General features: G+C 37.1%; 1 protein-coding gene across 2 annotated transcripts in view; it reads left to right on the forward strand.

Annotated features, from left to right (window-relative positions):
• Positions 1 to 16,672, forward strand: part of ARNT (aryl hydrocarbon receptor nuclear translocator) — a 66,895-nt gene that overhangs the window by 47,804 nt on the left and 2,419 nt on the right. For both annotated transcript variants that reach the window (XM_010838688.1, XM_010838689.1), the window contains exons 9-21: positions 2,543 to 2,608; positions 3,024 to 3,109; positions 4,444 to 4,520; positions 5,218 to 5,352; positions 7,956 to 8,030; positions 10,472 to 10,623; positions 13,185 to 13,295; positions 13,456 to 13,528; positions 13,681 to 13,804; positions 13,997 to 14,099; positions 14,482 to 14,629; positions 15,541 to 15,703; positions 16,127 to 16,293. In XM_010838688.1, the coding sequence (XP_010836990.1) occupies positions 2,543 to 2,608; positions 3,024 to 3,109; positions 4,444 to 4,520; positions 5,218 to 5,352; positions 7,956 to 8,030; positions 10,472 to 10,623; positions 13,185 to 13,295; positions 13,456 to 13,528; positions 13,681 to 13,804; positions 13,997 to 14,099; positions 14,482 to 14,629; positions 15,541 to 15,703; positions 16,127 to 16,293 (1,480 nt within the window). The remainder of the gene's footprint in view (positions 1 to 2,542; positions 2,609 to 3,023; positions 3,110 to 4,443; positions 4,521 to 5,217; positions 5,353 to 7,955; positions 8,031 to 10,471; positions 10,624 to 13,184; positions 13,296 to 13,455; positions 13,529 to 13,680; positions 13,805 to 13,996; positions 14,100 to 14,481; positions 14,630 to 15,540; positions 15,704 to 16,126; positions 16,294 to 16,672) is intronic.

A 16,672-nucleotide genomic window follows, 5' to 3' on the forward strand; every position in this document is an offset into this window, starting at 1 on the left:
TGTTTGATTCAGGATTTTATTTTAATGCATACTAGTTGGATGCCAGTATCTATATTTTTTTCCTGGTGTATTCCAAGACAACGTCCATGTACTCAGGCTACTTCTTCCCCCCTCTCTTCCCTTCAGTAGACTTTCTGATTCCTTTCACTTAATAGTTAACATTTATAAATTATATACTGTACATTTTAGGATTCTGAAGAAAGGATGGTGGTAGTTTTCATCACAGGTAGAGAAAACATCTCCATGTCACAAAGTAAATTCAGATTGTGTAATGGAAATTGACTGTTGAGAGGATGCTTATTAGAAGTGATGAATAGGATATTAAGAAAGGTTTCCTGGGGATGTTACAAAATTTAATATTATTTGGCTTAGTTATTTGGAGTAGCTTCTAGACCCAGACTACTGGATTTATCACTTATCTTCTGACCTTGAATGGATTAAATGACTGCCTTGTGTTTTTATTTCTTCACCTAATATTGGGAGTTATATCAGCCTCATAAAGTTGTTATGAAGATTAGATGAATAAATATATATAAAGATGCTTAGGACTTCTCTGGTGGTCCAGTGGTTAAGAATCCACCTGCCAGTGCAGGGGACACAGGTTCGATCCCCGGTCTGGGAAGATCCCACAGGCCTCAGAGTAACTAAGCCTTCGTGCCACAACTACTGCCTAGAACCCATGCTCCTCAACAAGAGAAGCCGCTGTAATGAAAAGCCCACTTGCTGCAACTAGAGAAAAAGCCCACGTGTAGCAATGAAGACCCAGCACACCAAAATAAATAAATTTTTAAAAGATGCTTAGAATAGTGCATGACTCATAAAATTCTGTGTATGTTTTATTTATTATCAAAGAAAGTAGTGAGAATGGGAGAGAGTGTCCCAATGTGTGGACATGGCTATTGCAATGACATACGGAGGAGCAAGGTAAATAATAACATGATTGTGTGCGTGCTAAGTCGCTTTAGTCGTGTCTGACTCTATGATCCTATGGACTGTAGCCCTCCAGGTGCCTCTCCTCCAGGGGTCTTCTGAACCCAGGGATCGGACCAGCATCTCTTTAAGTCTCCTGCATTGGTAGGCAGGTTCTTTACCACTCATGCCACCTGGGAAGTCCTAGATAATAGCAAAATACAGCAAATAGATTTTGTTGCAGCATAGTGCTCGAGTCTACAAACCGCAACTCTCTTTGTAAATAAAGCTTTATTGGAACATAGCCATGCCCATTTATTGACATACTGTCTGGCTGCTTTCATACTCTTAATAGCAGAGTCGACAAGTTGTAACAAATTGTTTGGCCCACAGAGCTGAAAATATTTACTGTCTGGTTATTTACAGATAAAGTGTACTAACTCCTGATGTAGAGAATATCTCCATTTGTAGAGCATATAGAACATTTTGACTTAAAAACTCTGAGACAGTTAACAAGTTTTAGAAATACCAAACCTGACTTCTTTATCTTTCATTGTTAGGAGCATTGTTGCCAATTTTCTGTGTCAAGTTGTATCCAGAGCCTGTTATCTGGCTGTTAAATGATGAAAACTTCTTTGATAGTACAGCTTTTTTCCTTAATTTATTTTTTTATTGAAACGTGGTTGAATTACAGTATTGTAGTAATTACTGCTGAACAGCAAAGGGACTCAGCTATATATATATTTATGTATACATTCTTTTTCATATTCTTTTCCACTATGGTTTATCACAGAATATTGAATATAGTTCCCTGTGTCATTCAGTAGGACCTTTTGTTTATCCATTCTATATATTCCAGTTTGCATCAGCTAATCTCAGACTCCCAATCCAAACCTCTCCCACCTTTGCCCCCCTTGCAGCCCCCTGTCTACTCTCTGTTTCCCTGATTCTGTTTCATAGATAGGTCACTTGTATCCTATTTTAGATTCCACATAGAAGTGATATCATATGTTGTTTGCCTTTCTTTTTCTTACTTCACTTGGTATGATAATATCTAGATTCATCCATGTTGCTGCAGATGGGATTCTTTTTTTTTTGGCTGAACAGTATTCCATTTTATATATGTACCACATCTTGTTTACCCACTCATCTGTAGATGGACATTTAGGTTGCTTCCATGTCTTGGCTATTGTGAGTAGTGCTGCTATGAACATAGGAATACATTTATCTTTTTTAATTACAATTTTGCTGAATCATATGGTAATTCTGTTTTTAGTATTCTGAGGAACCTCCATACTGTTTTCCACAGTGTCTACATCAACTTAAATTCCTCCCATCAGTGGAGGGGGGTTCCCCTTTCTCCACATCCTCTCCAGCATTTATTTGTAGACTTTTTAATTATGGCCATTCTGACCAGTTTGAGGTGGTACCTCATTATAGTTTTGATTTGCATTTCTCTATTAATTAGCAGTATTGAGCCACTTTTCACATACCTGTTGGCCATCTGTATTTCTTCTTTGGAGAGATGTCTCTTTAGATCTGCCCATTTTTCGATTGGGGTTTTTTTTTTTTTCAAGTTGTGTGAATGATAGTGCATCTTAATTGCTTTTAATCTCTCTGTTCATTGAAACAGGTGTGGCAATAGCTCTGTGGATTCAGTCTCCATGAACAGGCTGAGCTTTGTGAGAAACAGATGCAGGTGAGATCTTAAGCAGTAAAAAAAAAAAAAAACACAAAGGGATGGTCAAGTACCTATAGAGATCATCACATTTTCAACTGTCTTACTATAGTACTTCCTTCAGCAGCCCTTACCCTCATCCCTTACTTCTCAGTTACATTTTTATTTTTCCTGAACTTCTAAAGCATCCTTTGCTCATCCTGTTTAAGAAAGTTACACTCCCACTTTACCTGCTTTCTTCCTGCTGCAGTACCTTTCAGTTGTTTTACTTTGGCAAAGGTAAACAATATGGTGGTCACTTTTGGGTGGGAAAGGTCCAAGTATATTCATCCTGTTATTTAAACACCCAATAGCCTAAAGTTAAAGGTACTAAGCCAGCATTGCTTTTTAAATGATACTGAGTAAAGTTTTTTCCTCACACCTCTAATTTTTCTAGGAATGGACTTGGATCTGCGAAGGATGGGGAACCTCATTTCGTGGTGGTGCACTGCACAGGCTATATCAAGGCCTGGCCCCCAGCAGGTAGGAAAGCTGAACAGTGATTTCTTTCCGGGTGCAGCTAGTTCCTCAGAGTCCAAGAAAGTTAGCTAACGTTTATCATATACATTTATCATATACCCGTTGCATATGAAATGTGCTTTGGTATAAACTGTAAGAAGATAGGAGAGAAAAAGTAGACTCTCTTCCTTCCATTATGGATTTTCTATTCCAGTTAGGGAGATGGATTTCTCAGACTTGAAAATGACTCAGTATTGGCTGTGTCTTTTACTGGAACTAAAGGTCAAAAGGGAATGTGAGAAAAGTGGTTGGGGTACAAGGATCAGCCTTTTAACCTGGCTGGTCAGAATTTCCAACTCTTAGCAACTTTATTACCTCCCTGCTAGATAGGTATGACTGGGAATTGGGGGATTCTAGAGGGATAGCAGCTAAGAGAGGCAAGGTAGTGTATTTTGGTAAGAGGTTAAACTTTGAATTTGTAAAAACCTAGGTTTGTTTCTGACGTTATTTACTAGTGGTGTGTTTTAGTAAGTTACTTGACTTAAAAAACCCTCAATTTCCTCATCTGTAATCTGGAGATAATATAACCCATAGAAAGTTATTATGAGGGTTAGGTTTAATGTAGGAAAAGAACTTAGCCTACTGTCTGGCATATGGTAGGCACCCCCAAAATGGTAGTTAAATGTAATTAAGATAAATTAGTTTTAAGTTGTAATGATATTTGAACTTTTTAGATTATATACTGTATAAACGATACATTTGCAATATATATGGTCTTTTATATGTCTATGTAGCTTTGAAAGAAATACTGTTTTTCTTGGTAAAAAGAAGATAAATATGCAAAGAGCAGCGGGAAAATGCAACCGTCTTCCCTTTCCACATAAAACATTAAAGAAATCCCAGGGCTTCTCTCTTTTCCAAAGAAGATAACTGTTGGTGTTTGGTTTAATTTCATTTTTGGTTGTTTGCTTAATTTGAAAGTCACAGGTTAGGCAAGACATCTATTCTCTTAACGATGATATGGTCACAGAGTGACCAAATACAATGTCTTCATATGTATTTGGTTTGGCCATCTTAATCTTTTGGAATATTTTGTGTAGGACCTGTGCTCTGTAATTTTTTATAGTTAATGTGAGTATAATACATGAATTAACATATATAAAAACACTTAAAACAGTACCTGATATATATGGTAAGTTCTTTTGGTTATTTACCTTTATTCTTATCTTTTAGCACTCTTTGTTGTTTATACCTAGTCTCATCATATCTGTGTGTGTTTTAAATCTTTACACATCTAATTTTTGAAGGCAGTTGTGTTTGAGATACATGTTAAACCTTCTAACTTCAACTTCTTGAAGGTGTCTCACTTCCAGATGATGATCCAGAAGCTGGCCAGGGGAGCAAGTTTTGCCTAGTGGCCATTGGCAGACTGCAGGCAAGTATGAATTTTCTGCATCTGTTAATATATCACCCACTTTCAGTGGGAGAAAATCTTCAGGATGTGTTCATGTTATTTTTTTCTTTTACTGTCTGAATACAAATGAAGCATTCTGAAAATCTCCAAATATTTGGAGGAATATGGCATTCACACTTAACATTGCTTCTGTTCGATTTAGCAGAAACTGAAGACAGTGAAAGATCTTTTGGAGAGAGAAGTCTTTTCCTCTTTCATACTTTTAGCTTTGCAGTGCTAAATTTTCTATTTCTATTTCCAACTAATTTCTTTTGCTCCTATACAATATAAGAGAGTTCTTCTCATTTTTCATTTCATGACTGACAGTAGGGAAGTGGAATTATTTTGATTCTCCTTACAAAAACAGATGTTTCTTGATTACTTGGGAGAATAATTTTCCAATATGAATAATGAATACAACTTAGCTAAATGAAAGTAGGTGGGTTTGGGGTTGAATGAATTTTTATCTTTCTTCACAGTTAGTGAAGAGTACATGTGTGGGAATGGAGCTAGGCCTCATGCCCTATCTGATTATCGTTTTTTCCTTTCTGGATAAGTTGTGACAGTTCAGAATCCTAAAATTGGGAACCTGATGGGAAGTACATCTGTAAAGAATAGTGTCTCTCTTTATCTCATTTTTATCTCAATTTTTTTCTCATTTTTATCTCTTTACTTTCAGGTAACTAGTTCTCCCAATTGTACAGACATGAGTAATGTTTGTCAACCAACAGAGTTCATCTCTCGACACAATATTGAGGGAATCTTCACTTTTGTGGATCATCGCTGTGTGGCTACTGTTGGCTACCAGCCACAGGTGAGGAGCTGGAGTTGTTACACCACTGATACTTAGGCCTCTGTTTTCCCTTGGATGTGCTGAGATTATTCATTCATGTAATTCCAGAGATAGTCAAAACATAGCAGCCCCAGCTCAGAAAAAGAGATGACCCTATTCTATTGATAGCTAAGTATAATCTCAGCTTCCTACCAAGGTTAGCATCTGAGCTAGAAAAATACGACTTGTGAAATCAGGTGGGAGCAGCAGGTATGAACATGTATTTCTTTGTTATTAATGATATTAATACAGATAATGATGCACTTTAGCTATAATGATATGGCTACCTTTAGATAATTCATATAATCAATCTAGGTGCATAGTAACCCATTAAATATGTAACTTTCAGATCAGTCGCTCAGTCGTGTCTGACTCTTTGCGACCCCATGAATCGCAGCACGCCAGGCCTCCCTGTCCATCACCAACTCCCGGAGTTCACTCAGACTCACATCCATCGAGTCGGTGATGCCATCCAGCCATCTCATCCTCTGTCGTCCCCTTCTCCTCCTGCCCCCAATCCCTCCCAGCATCAGAGTCTTTTCCAATGAGTCAACTCTTCGCATGAGGTGGCCAAAGTACTGGAGTTTCAGCTTTAGCATCATTCCTTCCAAAGAAATCCCAGGGCTGATCTCCTTCAGAATGGATTCTCCTTCAGAATCCAACCAATGGACTGGTTGGATCTCCTGTAACTTTAGAACTAGTTATTATAATTTATTTAGATATCTCATTCTGCAGACCAGATATAACTATATCTGAATTGAGAAATAGGTCGTTATATAAACTTAAAAATTCTAGTCACCAAGAGGGACTTGTGGCTGTGGCGGTGTAAAGAAGCTGGTGAAAAAGAGATCTTGAAAAAGAAGAACAAAGTCATTTACACTTCCTAATGCAGCACCTGTTGTAAAACTGTTGTTACCAAGACAGTGTGGTGTTGGTGTAGGGATTAGATCAGTAGATCAGAATGGAGTCTATTCTCACATTTATGGTCAACTGATCAGCTAATTTTCAACAAAGATATCAAGATAATTCAAGGGGAAAAGAAGCTTTTCCAATAGATGGGGATGGGACAATTGGATATTCACGTGCAAAATAGAATAAAACAAAAAGAACTTAGACTGTTACCTCATAGCATACACAGAAGTCAACTCCAAGATGTAAAGGTGTAAGAACCAAAGTTATAAAACTTCTGGAAGAAAATAGGAGAAAATCTTTGTGATCTTGGGTTAGGCAAAGACTTTTTTGTTGTTGTTGCACTGTGCAGCCTGCTGGACCTTAGTGCTCCCCACCAGGAATTGAACCTGGGCCATGGCGGTGAAAACACCGAGTCCTCCCCAGCAGACTGCCAGGGAATTCCTTAGACAAAGATTTTTTTTTATGACACTAAAAACGTGGTTCACAAAATAAATTTGATAAGTTGGGTTTCATAAAAGTTAAAATTTGCCCTCCTAAAAGGATATCATTAAGAAAATGAAAAGACTAGCTACAAATTGGGAGAAAATATTTATAAATCATATATCTGAAAAAAGACTTGTATCCAAAATATATGAAGGACTCTTAAAGCTCGTTAAGATAACCAGCCGGTGAAAAAAAGAGCACAAGATTTGAACAGATATTTCATCAAAGAAGAAATATGAATAGCACATAAAAAGTTGCTCGTCATTAGGAAAATACACATTAAAATCACAATGAGATACCATTGTATCCCATTAGAATGGGTATAATCAAAAAATATTGGCAAGACCATGGAGAAACAGAACCTTCATACATTGTTGGTAGGTAAGTAAAATGGTAAACTACTTTAGAAAAACATTTTAGCAGTTTCTTAAAAAGTTAAACACACACTTACCCTACAAATTAGCAGGTCCACTTCTAAGTATTTACCCAAGAGAAAGAAAGCATATGTTCACAGAAAGTCTTATACACAGATGTTCATGACTGTTTTATTCATAATAGCCAAAAAGTGAAAACAGCCTAAATGTCCTTTAACTAATGAATGGGTACACACTGTGATATATCCATGTGAGAATACTTATAAGCAATAAAAAGGATATACTATTGATATTTGGAACAACACAGATGAACTTCGTTAAAATATTAGGTTAAATGAAAGAAGCCAAACCCAAAAGACTGCCTGTTCTATGATTTCATTTGTACAGAGAAGCTAAACTAAAGAAGCAGAAAGCAGATCAGTGGATGGCACAGGGATTGACCTCAGACTGGCAGAAAGGAAATTTTAGGGGCAGTGGACATGTTCTAAAACTAAATTGGGGATAAGAATTATATAACTATATAAATTTATTATAGATCATTAAATTAAAATTATAAAATTCACTTGGAATGAGTGTAAATTATACCTCAAATCTGTAAAAAGTATAGTTAAAATAAATGTGCAATATCCTGAAAAAGAAAATTGCTCTAGAGGTCAGTTATTTAGCAGATTCCATTTTTTTGTGTGTTTTTTTCCCCTCTAATCTATAATCCTAGGATAAAAGCAAGAGAAATTAAATCCAGTTCCTCTCCTAATGGGCCAGGGGAAGTTAAGTGATCATAAAAGTGTTGATCTTACTTTTCTTTTCCTCTTTTAGGAACTCTTAGGAAAGAATATTGTAGAATTCTGTCATCCTGAAGACCAGCAGCTTCTAAGAGACAGCTTCCAACAGGTAGCTTTTTTTCCTGGTTTGAATTGGAATAATATTTTTGTCTAATATATATTATTACATTCATCCAACAAATATTTATTGAGTACTGATTAATCGAGCAGTATGGCAGGCCTTGCAGTTTTACACTATTACTTAACTTGTATTTTTAAGAAACAGAAAGGACCAGTACTTGGAGATTATGGATAATGTAATGTTCAAGGTACATTGGCTTTGGCTACTCAACATTAAAGTGGCCATCTTTAAAGTATTTAAAATATTCTGCACTTAATTGAACAGTGAGTAGTAGTTGAATAATTCATTTCACAGTTCTTCTATAGATAAGTAAGAGTTAACTCTTAATTGTAAGCTAACTCTTAATTGTACTTTTTAGGCCCTAGATTCTGAAAACATCTGGTAAATTCTAATTTCAGGACAGACTTGGCTTTAGATGTATTTTTTATTATTATTTATATTAGATGGGTTAATTTCCCTCTTTAAGCCTCACTAGTGTTTTTACTGGGTTTCCCTGGTAGCTCAGCAGGTAAAGAATCCACCTGCAATGCAGGAGACCTCAGTTCGATTCCTGGGTCAGGAAGATCCCCTGGAGAAGGGATAAACTACTCACTCCAGTATTCTTGGGCTTCCTTTGTGGTTCAGTCATTAAAGAATCCACCTGCAATGCGGGAGACCTGGGTTTGACCCCTGGAAGAGGGCATGGCAACCCACTCTAGTATTCTTGCCTGGAGAATTCCCATAGACAGGTGCCTGGCGGGCTGTAGTCCGTGAGGTTGCAAAGAGTCGGATGCGACTAAGCCCAGCACAGCATAGTATTTTTACTGATACAGTAGGCAAATAAGATGAAGCATTTAAAACACATAGCCCAACTTCTAGAGGAAATCAGACAATGGCAGTAAAAAGTGTTTGCTGATTTTTCAGCATCACTTTTATCCATGCACTTTTTATCCATGCAGAAGGATCACATCGCCTTATATGTGCAGTCTTAGAAAAGCTATTCTGACTTCTGTTGAAACTGTTCAAAGCTAAGGATATGGACTTCTGGCAGTGTGAGAAGATATTGTACAGTATATTTTAAATCCATGAAATTCATAATTCTGACACATTTGGCCACAGAGTTCCTACCATTTTATCACTTGTAGAAAGTGTTTATTCCAAAGCAATGGGTGATTCAGACACACTGTGATCTCAAGGTTTTTATTCTGACATCAGTTGCTGCTGTGATACTAGAGTACTAAGCAAAGGTACTTTTTACTGTGCAGACTAGTTGGTGCTTAATAGTTGCTGATTTCTAGATTTTGATATTTCTTAAGTCTAGATGGATTTATATTTCTTTTTGCTTCTCAGTACATAAATTTAGTTACTATTTCTAATGAAACTTGTTTTCCTTGTTTTCTTCCCATTTTGGTTCTTGCTGTACTTTGTTTCACGTTTGATTTTTTAAAGTTTTATTTATATATTTAAAATGTACCATTTTATTATTGTTAAGTGAAATATATCCCATTTTCTGTTATAATTATTTCTTAAACTGTAATACCAGCAGTAACTGCCGCTCTTCTGTCAACTTAAACACAAATGTTATCACTTAACTTTTGGTTAAAAAGCAATTTATAGTGTAGGTATTTTGAAGTACTAAACTTATACTCTGTTGGTGTAGATACGTACAGCCATAATCAGGTTTCAAATCCAGTACTTGGTTTGTATACAAATGTAATATTCATTGTGTATATATTATTCAGTGAGCACATGAAAGTGTTAAAGATTACTTAACAGTTGTTCATATCACATTTTTTTAGATGTTAAGTAAATTTGTTCTTAAAGAAAAAACACATAGCCTAGGGCTTGGCATATAGTAAAAACAAAACAAATATTAGCTTTTAATATTTTTATTATAAAGGAGGAGGATTCAAAAGATTATTTTCTATTCTGTGAGATCAGAAATGAAAATAATTAAAAAATTACTTTCTTTTAAAAAGCAAAATAAAACTAAAGCCATTTTGGTTTTATTTATAGAAACCTTCATGTGTGCTGTGAAAACAGAAATTCTCAGGCATAGTGGTAGAAACTGGGATTGAGGGGCAGCATGTAGGCTATGTTCACTGTCGTTAAACTTTTAAATTTTTAGTAAATTTGCTAGATCAGTGTATCTTTAAGGGACTTTCCAAAGGAAGTGGGGAAACATAGTCTTTTCTCTCCTGGAAATAATTGTTATTCTTGTTTGACATTGGTGAAAGTGGTCAGATAGCTTGGCACTCTAAAAAGAAACATGATAAATATACCTCCTTATTATTTAGTCACTTAATAATGTTTCACTCCCCATGTTGTTTTGTTAGTAACATTGCAAAATATTGTTATTTCAAGGACAGTAACACAAGAATCCTAGGATTTTACATGTCTAAAGAAAATTTTTTTGCGAGTTTCAACTGATAGCATGAAAACTTTTTCAGGTCGTGAAGTTAAAAGGCCAGGTGCTGTCTGTCATGTTCCGGTTTCGGTCTAAGAACCGAGAATGGCTCTGGATGAGAACCAGCTCTTTTACTTTCCAGAACCCTTACTCAGATGAAATTGAGTACATCATCTGTACCAACACCAATGTGAAGTATGTACCTTAAAGAACTTTTCCAGTGTTGGAATTTCTCATGGGCCAAGTCTGCTTGACTACCTACCTCTTCCTTCTACTTTTGTAGTAGTAAATACCATTAGTTGCGCATCTGCCAACTGCTTAGAATTTGGGGTAGTTCATCCAGGTAGAATTAAAAAAATTTTAATTTTTTGTAGGAATATAGTTGATTTACACTAGTAGAGTAAAATTTTAGCAAACAATAACTTAGAGAGTAGATTCTGACATGTGAAGAGTTTGGTCAGTTGACCTTTGAACATGAGTTTGAACGGCAATGGTACACTTATACACAGAATTTTTTCAGTAGTAAATAATACAGTACTACATGAACCCCATATGGAGGGCTGACTATATAAGTTATACTCGGATTTTTGACTACTTGGAGAGTCAGTGTCCCTAACCCTGAATTGTTCAAAGGTCAACTGTATTTCAATTTTGTTTCAGTCTTGTCTAGAAATAATTTTGTTTTATACATCAGTTTATTGTTCTAGTCTGGCAGATTTTTTTTTTTTTTTCTAGAACGGGTGTCTGCAAACTTTCCTAAGAGAACAGATAGTAAATATTTCAGCATTGTGGGACATACAGTCTCTATTGCAGCTTCTCAACTCTGCTCTTGTAGTACAAAAACAGTTCTAGACAAATGAAATGAATAAAGATGGCTGTTTTCCAGTAAACTTTTATTTACAGAAACGGGCAGTGGACTGGATTTGGCCTGTGGACCATAGTTTGCTTTAGAGCATAGCTATATTAACTATTAGTTTCTGTTTCTCTAGTCTTTCATTGTTTTCTGTTTGAACTTTTTCTCAGCTTTGTAAGAGTTTTTAAAAATAGATTTCATATACCATACAGTGTACTCATTTAAAGGGTATAATTTTTTTAGTATGTTACAGGGCTGTGTGGGTATTAGCACACACAAAATAGCTATTACCCCCAAAGAAATCCTATACTAATTAACAGTATCTTCCTCAAGACCTGTGTAACTTAATCTATTCTGCGTCTCTCTAAATTTGCCTGATCTAGACATTTCTTATAAATGGAAACACATTTTTGTTTATCCGTTCATTGGTTGGTGGATATTGAGTTGTTTACATTTTTTGGATACTAAGAATGCTGCTGTAAAAATCTGTGTACAACTTTTTGTGTGGATATGTTATTCTCTTGGGTATATACTGGCTCAGCTGGTAAAGAATCTGCCTACAATGCAGGAAACCCCGGTTTGATTCCTGGGTTGGGAAGATCCCCTGGAGAAGGAATATTCTACCCACTCCAGTATTCTTGGCCTTCCCTGGTGGTTCAGATGGTAAAGAATCCACCTGCAATGCGGGAGACTTCGGTTTGATCCCTGGGCTGGGAAGATCCCCTGGAGGAGGGCATGGCAACTCACTCCAGTATTCTTGCCTGGAGAATCCCCATGCACAAAGGAGCCTGGCGGATTATAATCCATGGGATCGCAAAGAGTTGAACATGACTGAGCGACTAAGCACAGCCCAGAATTGCTGGGTCACATGGTAACTCTATGCTTAATCTTTTGAGAAACTCCCAAATTGTTTTCCAAAGCTGCTGTACCAGTTTGCATTCTGAGCAGCAGTGCTGTACTTTTCTCATCAGCAGTGTGTGAGAGTTCAGCCTCTCCACATTCTTGCTGTCTTTTTTTATTGTACCTAGTGGGTGTCAGTTGTCAAGGTACTTCTTTTCCATTTAATCTTTCTGTGTAGAATTGGCCTTGAACCCACTTCTGAAGATCTGATTAGAAATAATTATCAAGTGTGAGTAATACTTGGTGACAACATTGAGTCTCTATCCTCTAATTCAATTTTTAGGGCTCATGAAGTTTAATTTTTTGTTAATTAATTTAGTATAACAGTGGATTCAGTTAGAAATTTTCATTAACTTAGGACTCAGGTCATTATAGTTGTTTTGTTTTTTTACATCTTTATATTTCTGAACAACAGCTGTTTTGTGTTTTTCTTTTGCTTAAATTTTGAAATGTTTAAGTCTTTTTAAGAAGTTGTTTCTGGAAATAATGGCTTTTCCCATTTTTGCATACTACAGTTTTTCCTACTGTAGTTAGTTTTAATTAATTCTTAATATTTTATTTTGTAATTAATATTCTTTGTAGAAAATTTGGAAAGTATTGAAAATAGTGAAGAGAAGGAAAAAAATTCTCACCATCAAGAAATAGTCTTTGTTAATGTTTCAGTGTGTACTTTCATCAGTTTTTTACTTATGCTTTTTTAAACACAATCTATGGATATGCAACATATACATACACACATCCACAGCTACTAGGTATTGAGTACTGGAAGGAGTTAGAGCCCAAACAGGATGAGCTCTTGGCTGTAGGACATAGTTTCTATTTGTATCATGTTGTTTATAGTGCGAATTCTTTGCTGAATCTGAGGTTACAGGTATCATAGGGATTGGGCTTTAAAGGGGAATTTATCAGTGATTACCCCATGTATCAGTGAATCTGTAGTATCTTTTGTACAGAGTCAGATACTTTTTTTTTTCTTTGTTGTCTCTACTCTTCATTTTCCCAGGAACTCTAGCCAGGAACCACGACCTTCACTGTCGAACACAATCCAGAGGCCACAGCTAGGTCCCACAGCTAATATATCCCTGGAGATGGGCTCAGGGCAGCTGGCACCCAGGTGAGAAATGGTGGAACAATTCTTTATTGAGCAGTGACTAGCCTGGGGAGTGGCAGTCTACAGTCACACTTTTTTGTTTGTTTTAAGCCCTTTCCCCAGATCCTTTTTAAAATAACTTTTTTTCCCCCTATTTTTCTTTTTACTTGCCTTTAACATGTAGGCAGCAGCAGCAGCAAACAGAATTGGATGTGGTACCAGGAAGAGATGGACTAACCAGCTACAATCATTCCCAGGTTAGTATGTCGTCTTTAAAGGATGGTGAACATTTCTTTAAGAAGTGTCCCCTAGAGCCAGTTAAAGTGTATGTGTATCTTTATATGAATTTTCGAATTATTGAATTGTCATGTTAAACCTTGATGGTTATTTTTATCATTACATTCCACAGGTTTCTGTTCAGCCTGTGACAACCACAGGGCCAGAACACAGCAAGCCTCTTGAGAAGTCAGAGAGTCTGTTTGCCCAAGATAGAGATCCAAGATTTTCAGAAATCTACTCCAACATCAGTACGGGTATGTTTTTTTCCTTATTCTCATTTTAAATTCTTATTTTGATCATTTATTGATGGGCCTGCAGCTGCCCAGTCAGTAGTCTCCCAGCGTATTTCCACTTAACCCTAATACCTCGTGAATAAATAGGAACTTGCTGAACTAATATACTACAGCCCCTTGACTGGCCCTCCCCCAACTCCTTTTGGTCCACAGATCAGAGTAAAGGCATCTCCTCCAGCACTGTCCCTGCCACCCAACAGCTATTCTCCCAGGGCAACACATTCCCTCCTACCCCCCGGCCGGCAGAGAATTTCAGGTGAGCCCCGTATGTGTGTGCTGCTTTACAGGGCAACTGAGGGATTCAGTTACTGAATCCAGGTTTTATTCTTGCCTGGCTTTCTCTGGTTATCTCAGACAAAGCAGTGGAACTTGTTGGCCTCAGATGAGACGAGCTTGCTTTTCTTCCTCCGTTTTCTTTGCACCTGTCCTGCTGCCGTATTCCAGGTTCCATCTCTGTGTGTCCTGATCAGTGTGTGACTGTCAGTCTTCTTCGTCTTTTCCAGATTCTGTTATCAAGTTTTCCTTAACCCCCAGGGAGTCGAGGGAATCTAGAGATAGCACTAGATTGTCCTGTGATTCCTAGATTCTGTGATAAATGCACCTTTTTCATCCTTACCTCACTATTTGTTCACTCCTAGAAATAGTGGTCTGGCCCCTCCTGTAACCATTGTCCAGCCATCAACTTCCGCAGGGCAGATGTTGGCCCAGATTTCCCGCCACTCCAATCCTAACCAGGGAGCAGCCCCAGCTTGGACCCCTAGCACCCGCCCAGGCTTCTCTGCCCAGGTAAACCTTCTCATCTGTCTGTCCCTTGTATTTATTGTTTGTTTGGTTGGTTAGGCTTTTTCCATATGTAAAATTATTATTGTCTATCTTAAACGTCTTTTCTTGACCGCCCTGCCATCCTCTGTCTTCCAATTTTTATCTTGTTGGGAGCAGGAATTGTGTTGAAAAATCCTCATAGAATATATATGTGTATATATATGTTAAGGCTAAAGCTAATATCCTTTTATATGTTGCTGTGTACTTATTTTGCATAAGTAATATTTTAAATAAAAAGCCAAAATCAGAAATAAATTCTAGAATTATTATACATGGTATAACCTCATTTTATAAAAAAATACATAAATGAAAACTGGAAGAAATTATCCAAAAATGTTAACCATGTGTCTTTGGTGGTAGGATTATGGATGATTATTTCCTTTTTATTTTCCTTCATTTTGAAGATATCCCATGGTGCGTATGCATTACTATTATAGTGAGGAAAATGTTTAGTTACCAAAAAAAAAAAGATATCATTAGGAACAAACAAATGTGGTACAGATTGAATAATAAAATGATACAAAGTGTGTTTTTCTCTTTATATAATGCTATACTATTATTAATGCCTCTAGTTTTTGTATAGATTTACAGTTTATAAAATGCTTTCATTTATGTCATTTTCATTTTAATTCTCAACTCTAAATGTGTATACTTTTACTAATCGCATAGTTCTTTGCTTTTTACACTTCATCACAAGTGCCTAAAAATAGTGTCAAAGGAAACTGGGAGTTAATTGGAAGAAATGTGCAATGGGAAATAAGTAATGAGGTTGGCTCTGAAGAATCCAATGATTGACAGAGGGTTAACTCTCATAGGAATGGTCTGTGCAATAATGTTAATGTTCTGTTTACTCTCTACCCCTTTCTTTCTTTTAGCAAGTGGTTACCCAGGCTACAGCTAAGACTCGTTCTTCCCAGTTTGGTGTAGGCAGCTTTCAGACTCCATCTTCTTTCAGCCCCATGTCCCTTCCTGGTGCTTCCACTGCGTCACCTGGTGCAGCTGCCTATCCTAGTCTCACCAATCGTGGATCCAACTTTGGTGAGTTCACGCCAGAGTCAGGGGAACAGGAAAATCACATCACAAAGGAGAAAGGATTTAGTGGTTAAAATAGTTTGCTTTTGTCCTGGCTGTACTGACCTAATTATAGGGAAATGCATGGTGACAGTCCATTTGGAATTGAAAACCTACCCGTGTGAAAAGGACTTTATTAGCATGTGTAACAAAAAGCATGTAAAGTATTATAAATTTAATAATATGCACATTTAGTCTGAATGAGCAAAGGATCCTGTAGAAAAGACTCTACCTAGAGAAGAAAAATAAATTCGGGACTAGGGTTTGAAATAGAAAGGATAGAGGGTATCTAGGTAAAATTAATGATCTGCATGCAGTTATATGCTAGTTTCTCCTCTCTAGTGGAGTTAGCAGATTGAAGTTGTTTATTTTTCCTTGCTTTATTTCTAGCTCCTGAGACTGGACAAACTGCAGGACAATTCCAGACACGGACAGCAGAGGGTGTGGGTGTCTGGCCACAGTGGCAGGGCCAGCAGTCGCATCATCGTTCAAGTTCTAATGAGCAACATGTTCAACAGCCATCAGCACAGCAACCTGGCCAGCCTGAGGTCTTCCAGGTGAGAGGGTCTAAAGACTTCAGAAGACCAGAAACTGGGAGAGAAAGAGTCAGGGAGGAGAGACAGAGAAGAAAGCATGCATGGATTGAGGTTAGTAAGCAGGAGAAGAGAAGAGTCGGGACACGTGAAAACAGATGTCATTAATTGAAAAGATTGTGAACTTAATGTGCTGCACTAGACCGTCATTAGTGACGTGCAGCATCACGCGAAGATGTAAAAGAAAGTAATTTTGGTCCATTCACGGAGAACCATATGCCCATTTGATGATAGCAGTTTAGGTATAAAAATACTGAATACAGCTATAAGGGTCTGTTTACATAAATCCTGAGGGGACTGCAGTAGTTAGTAATCTCAGGTGGGATAAAGGAAGAGCTTAGTT

Source organism: Bison bison, unplaced genomic scaffold (genome assembly GCF_000754665.1).
Source record: "Bison bison bison isolate TAMUID 2011002044 unplaced genomic scaffold, Bison_UMD1.0 scf7180017864104, whole genome shotgun sequence".
NCBI classification, from domain to species: Eukaryota; Metazoa; Chordata; class Mammalia; order Artiodactyla; family Bovidae; genus Bison; species Bison bison.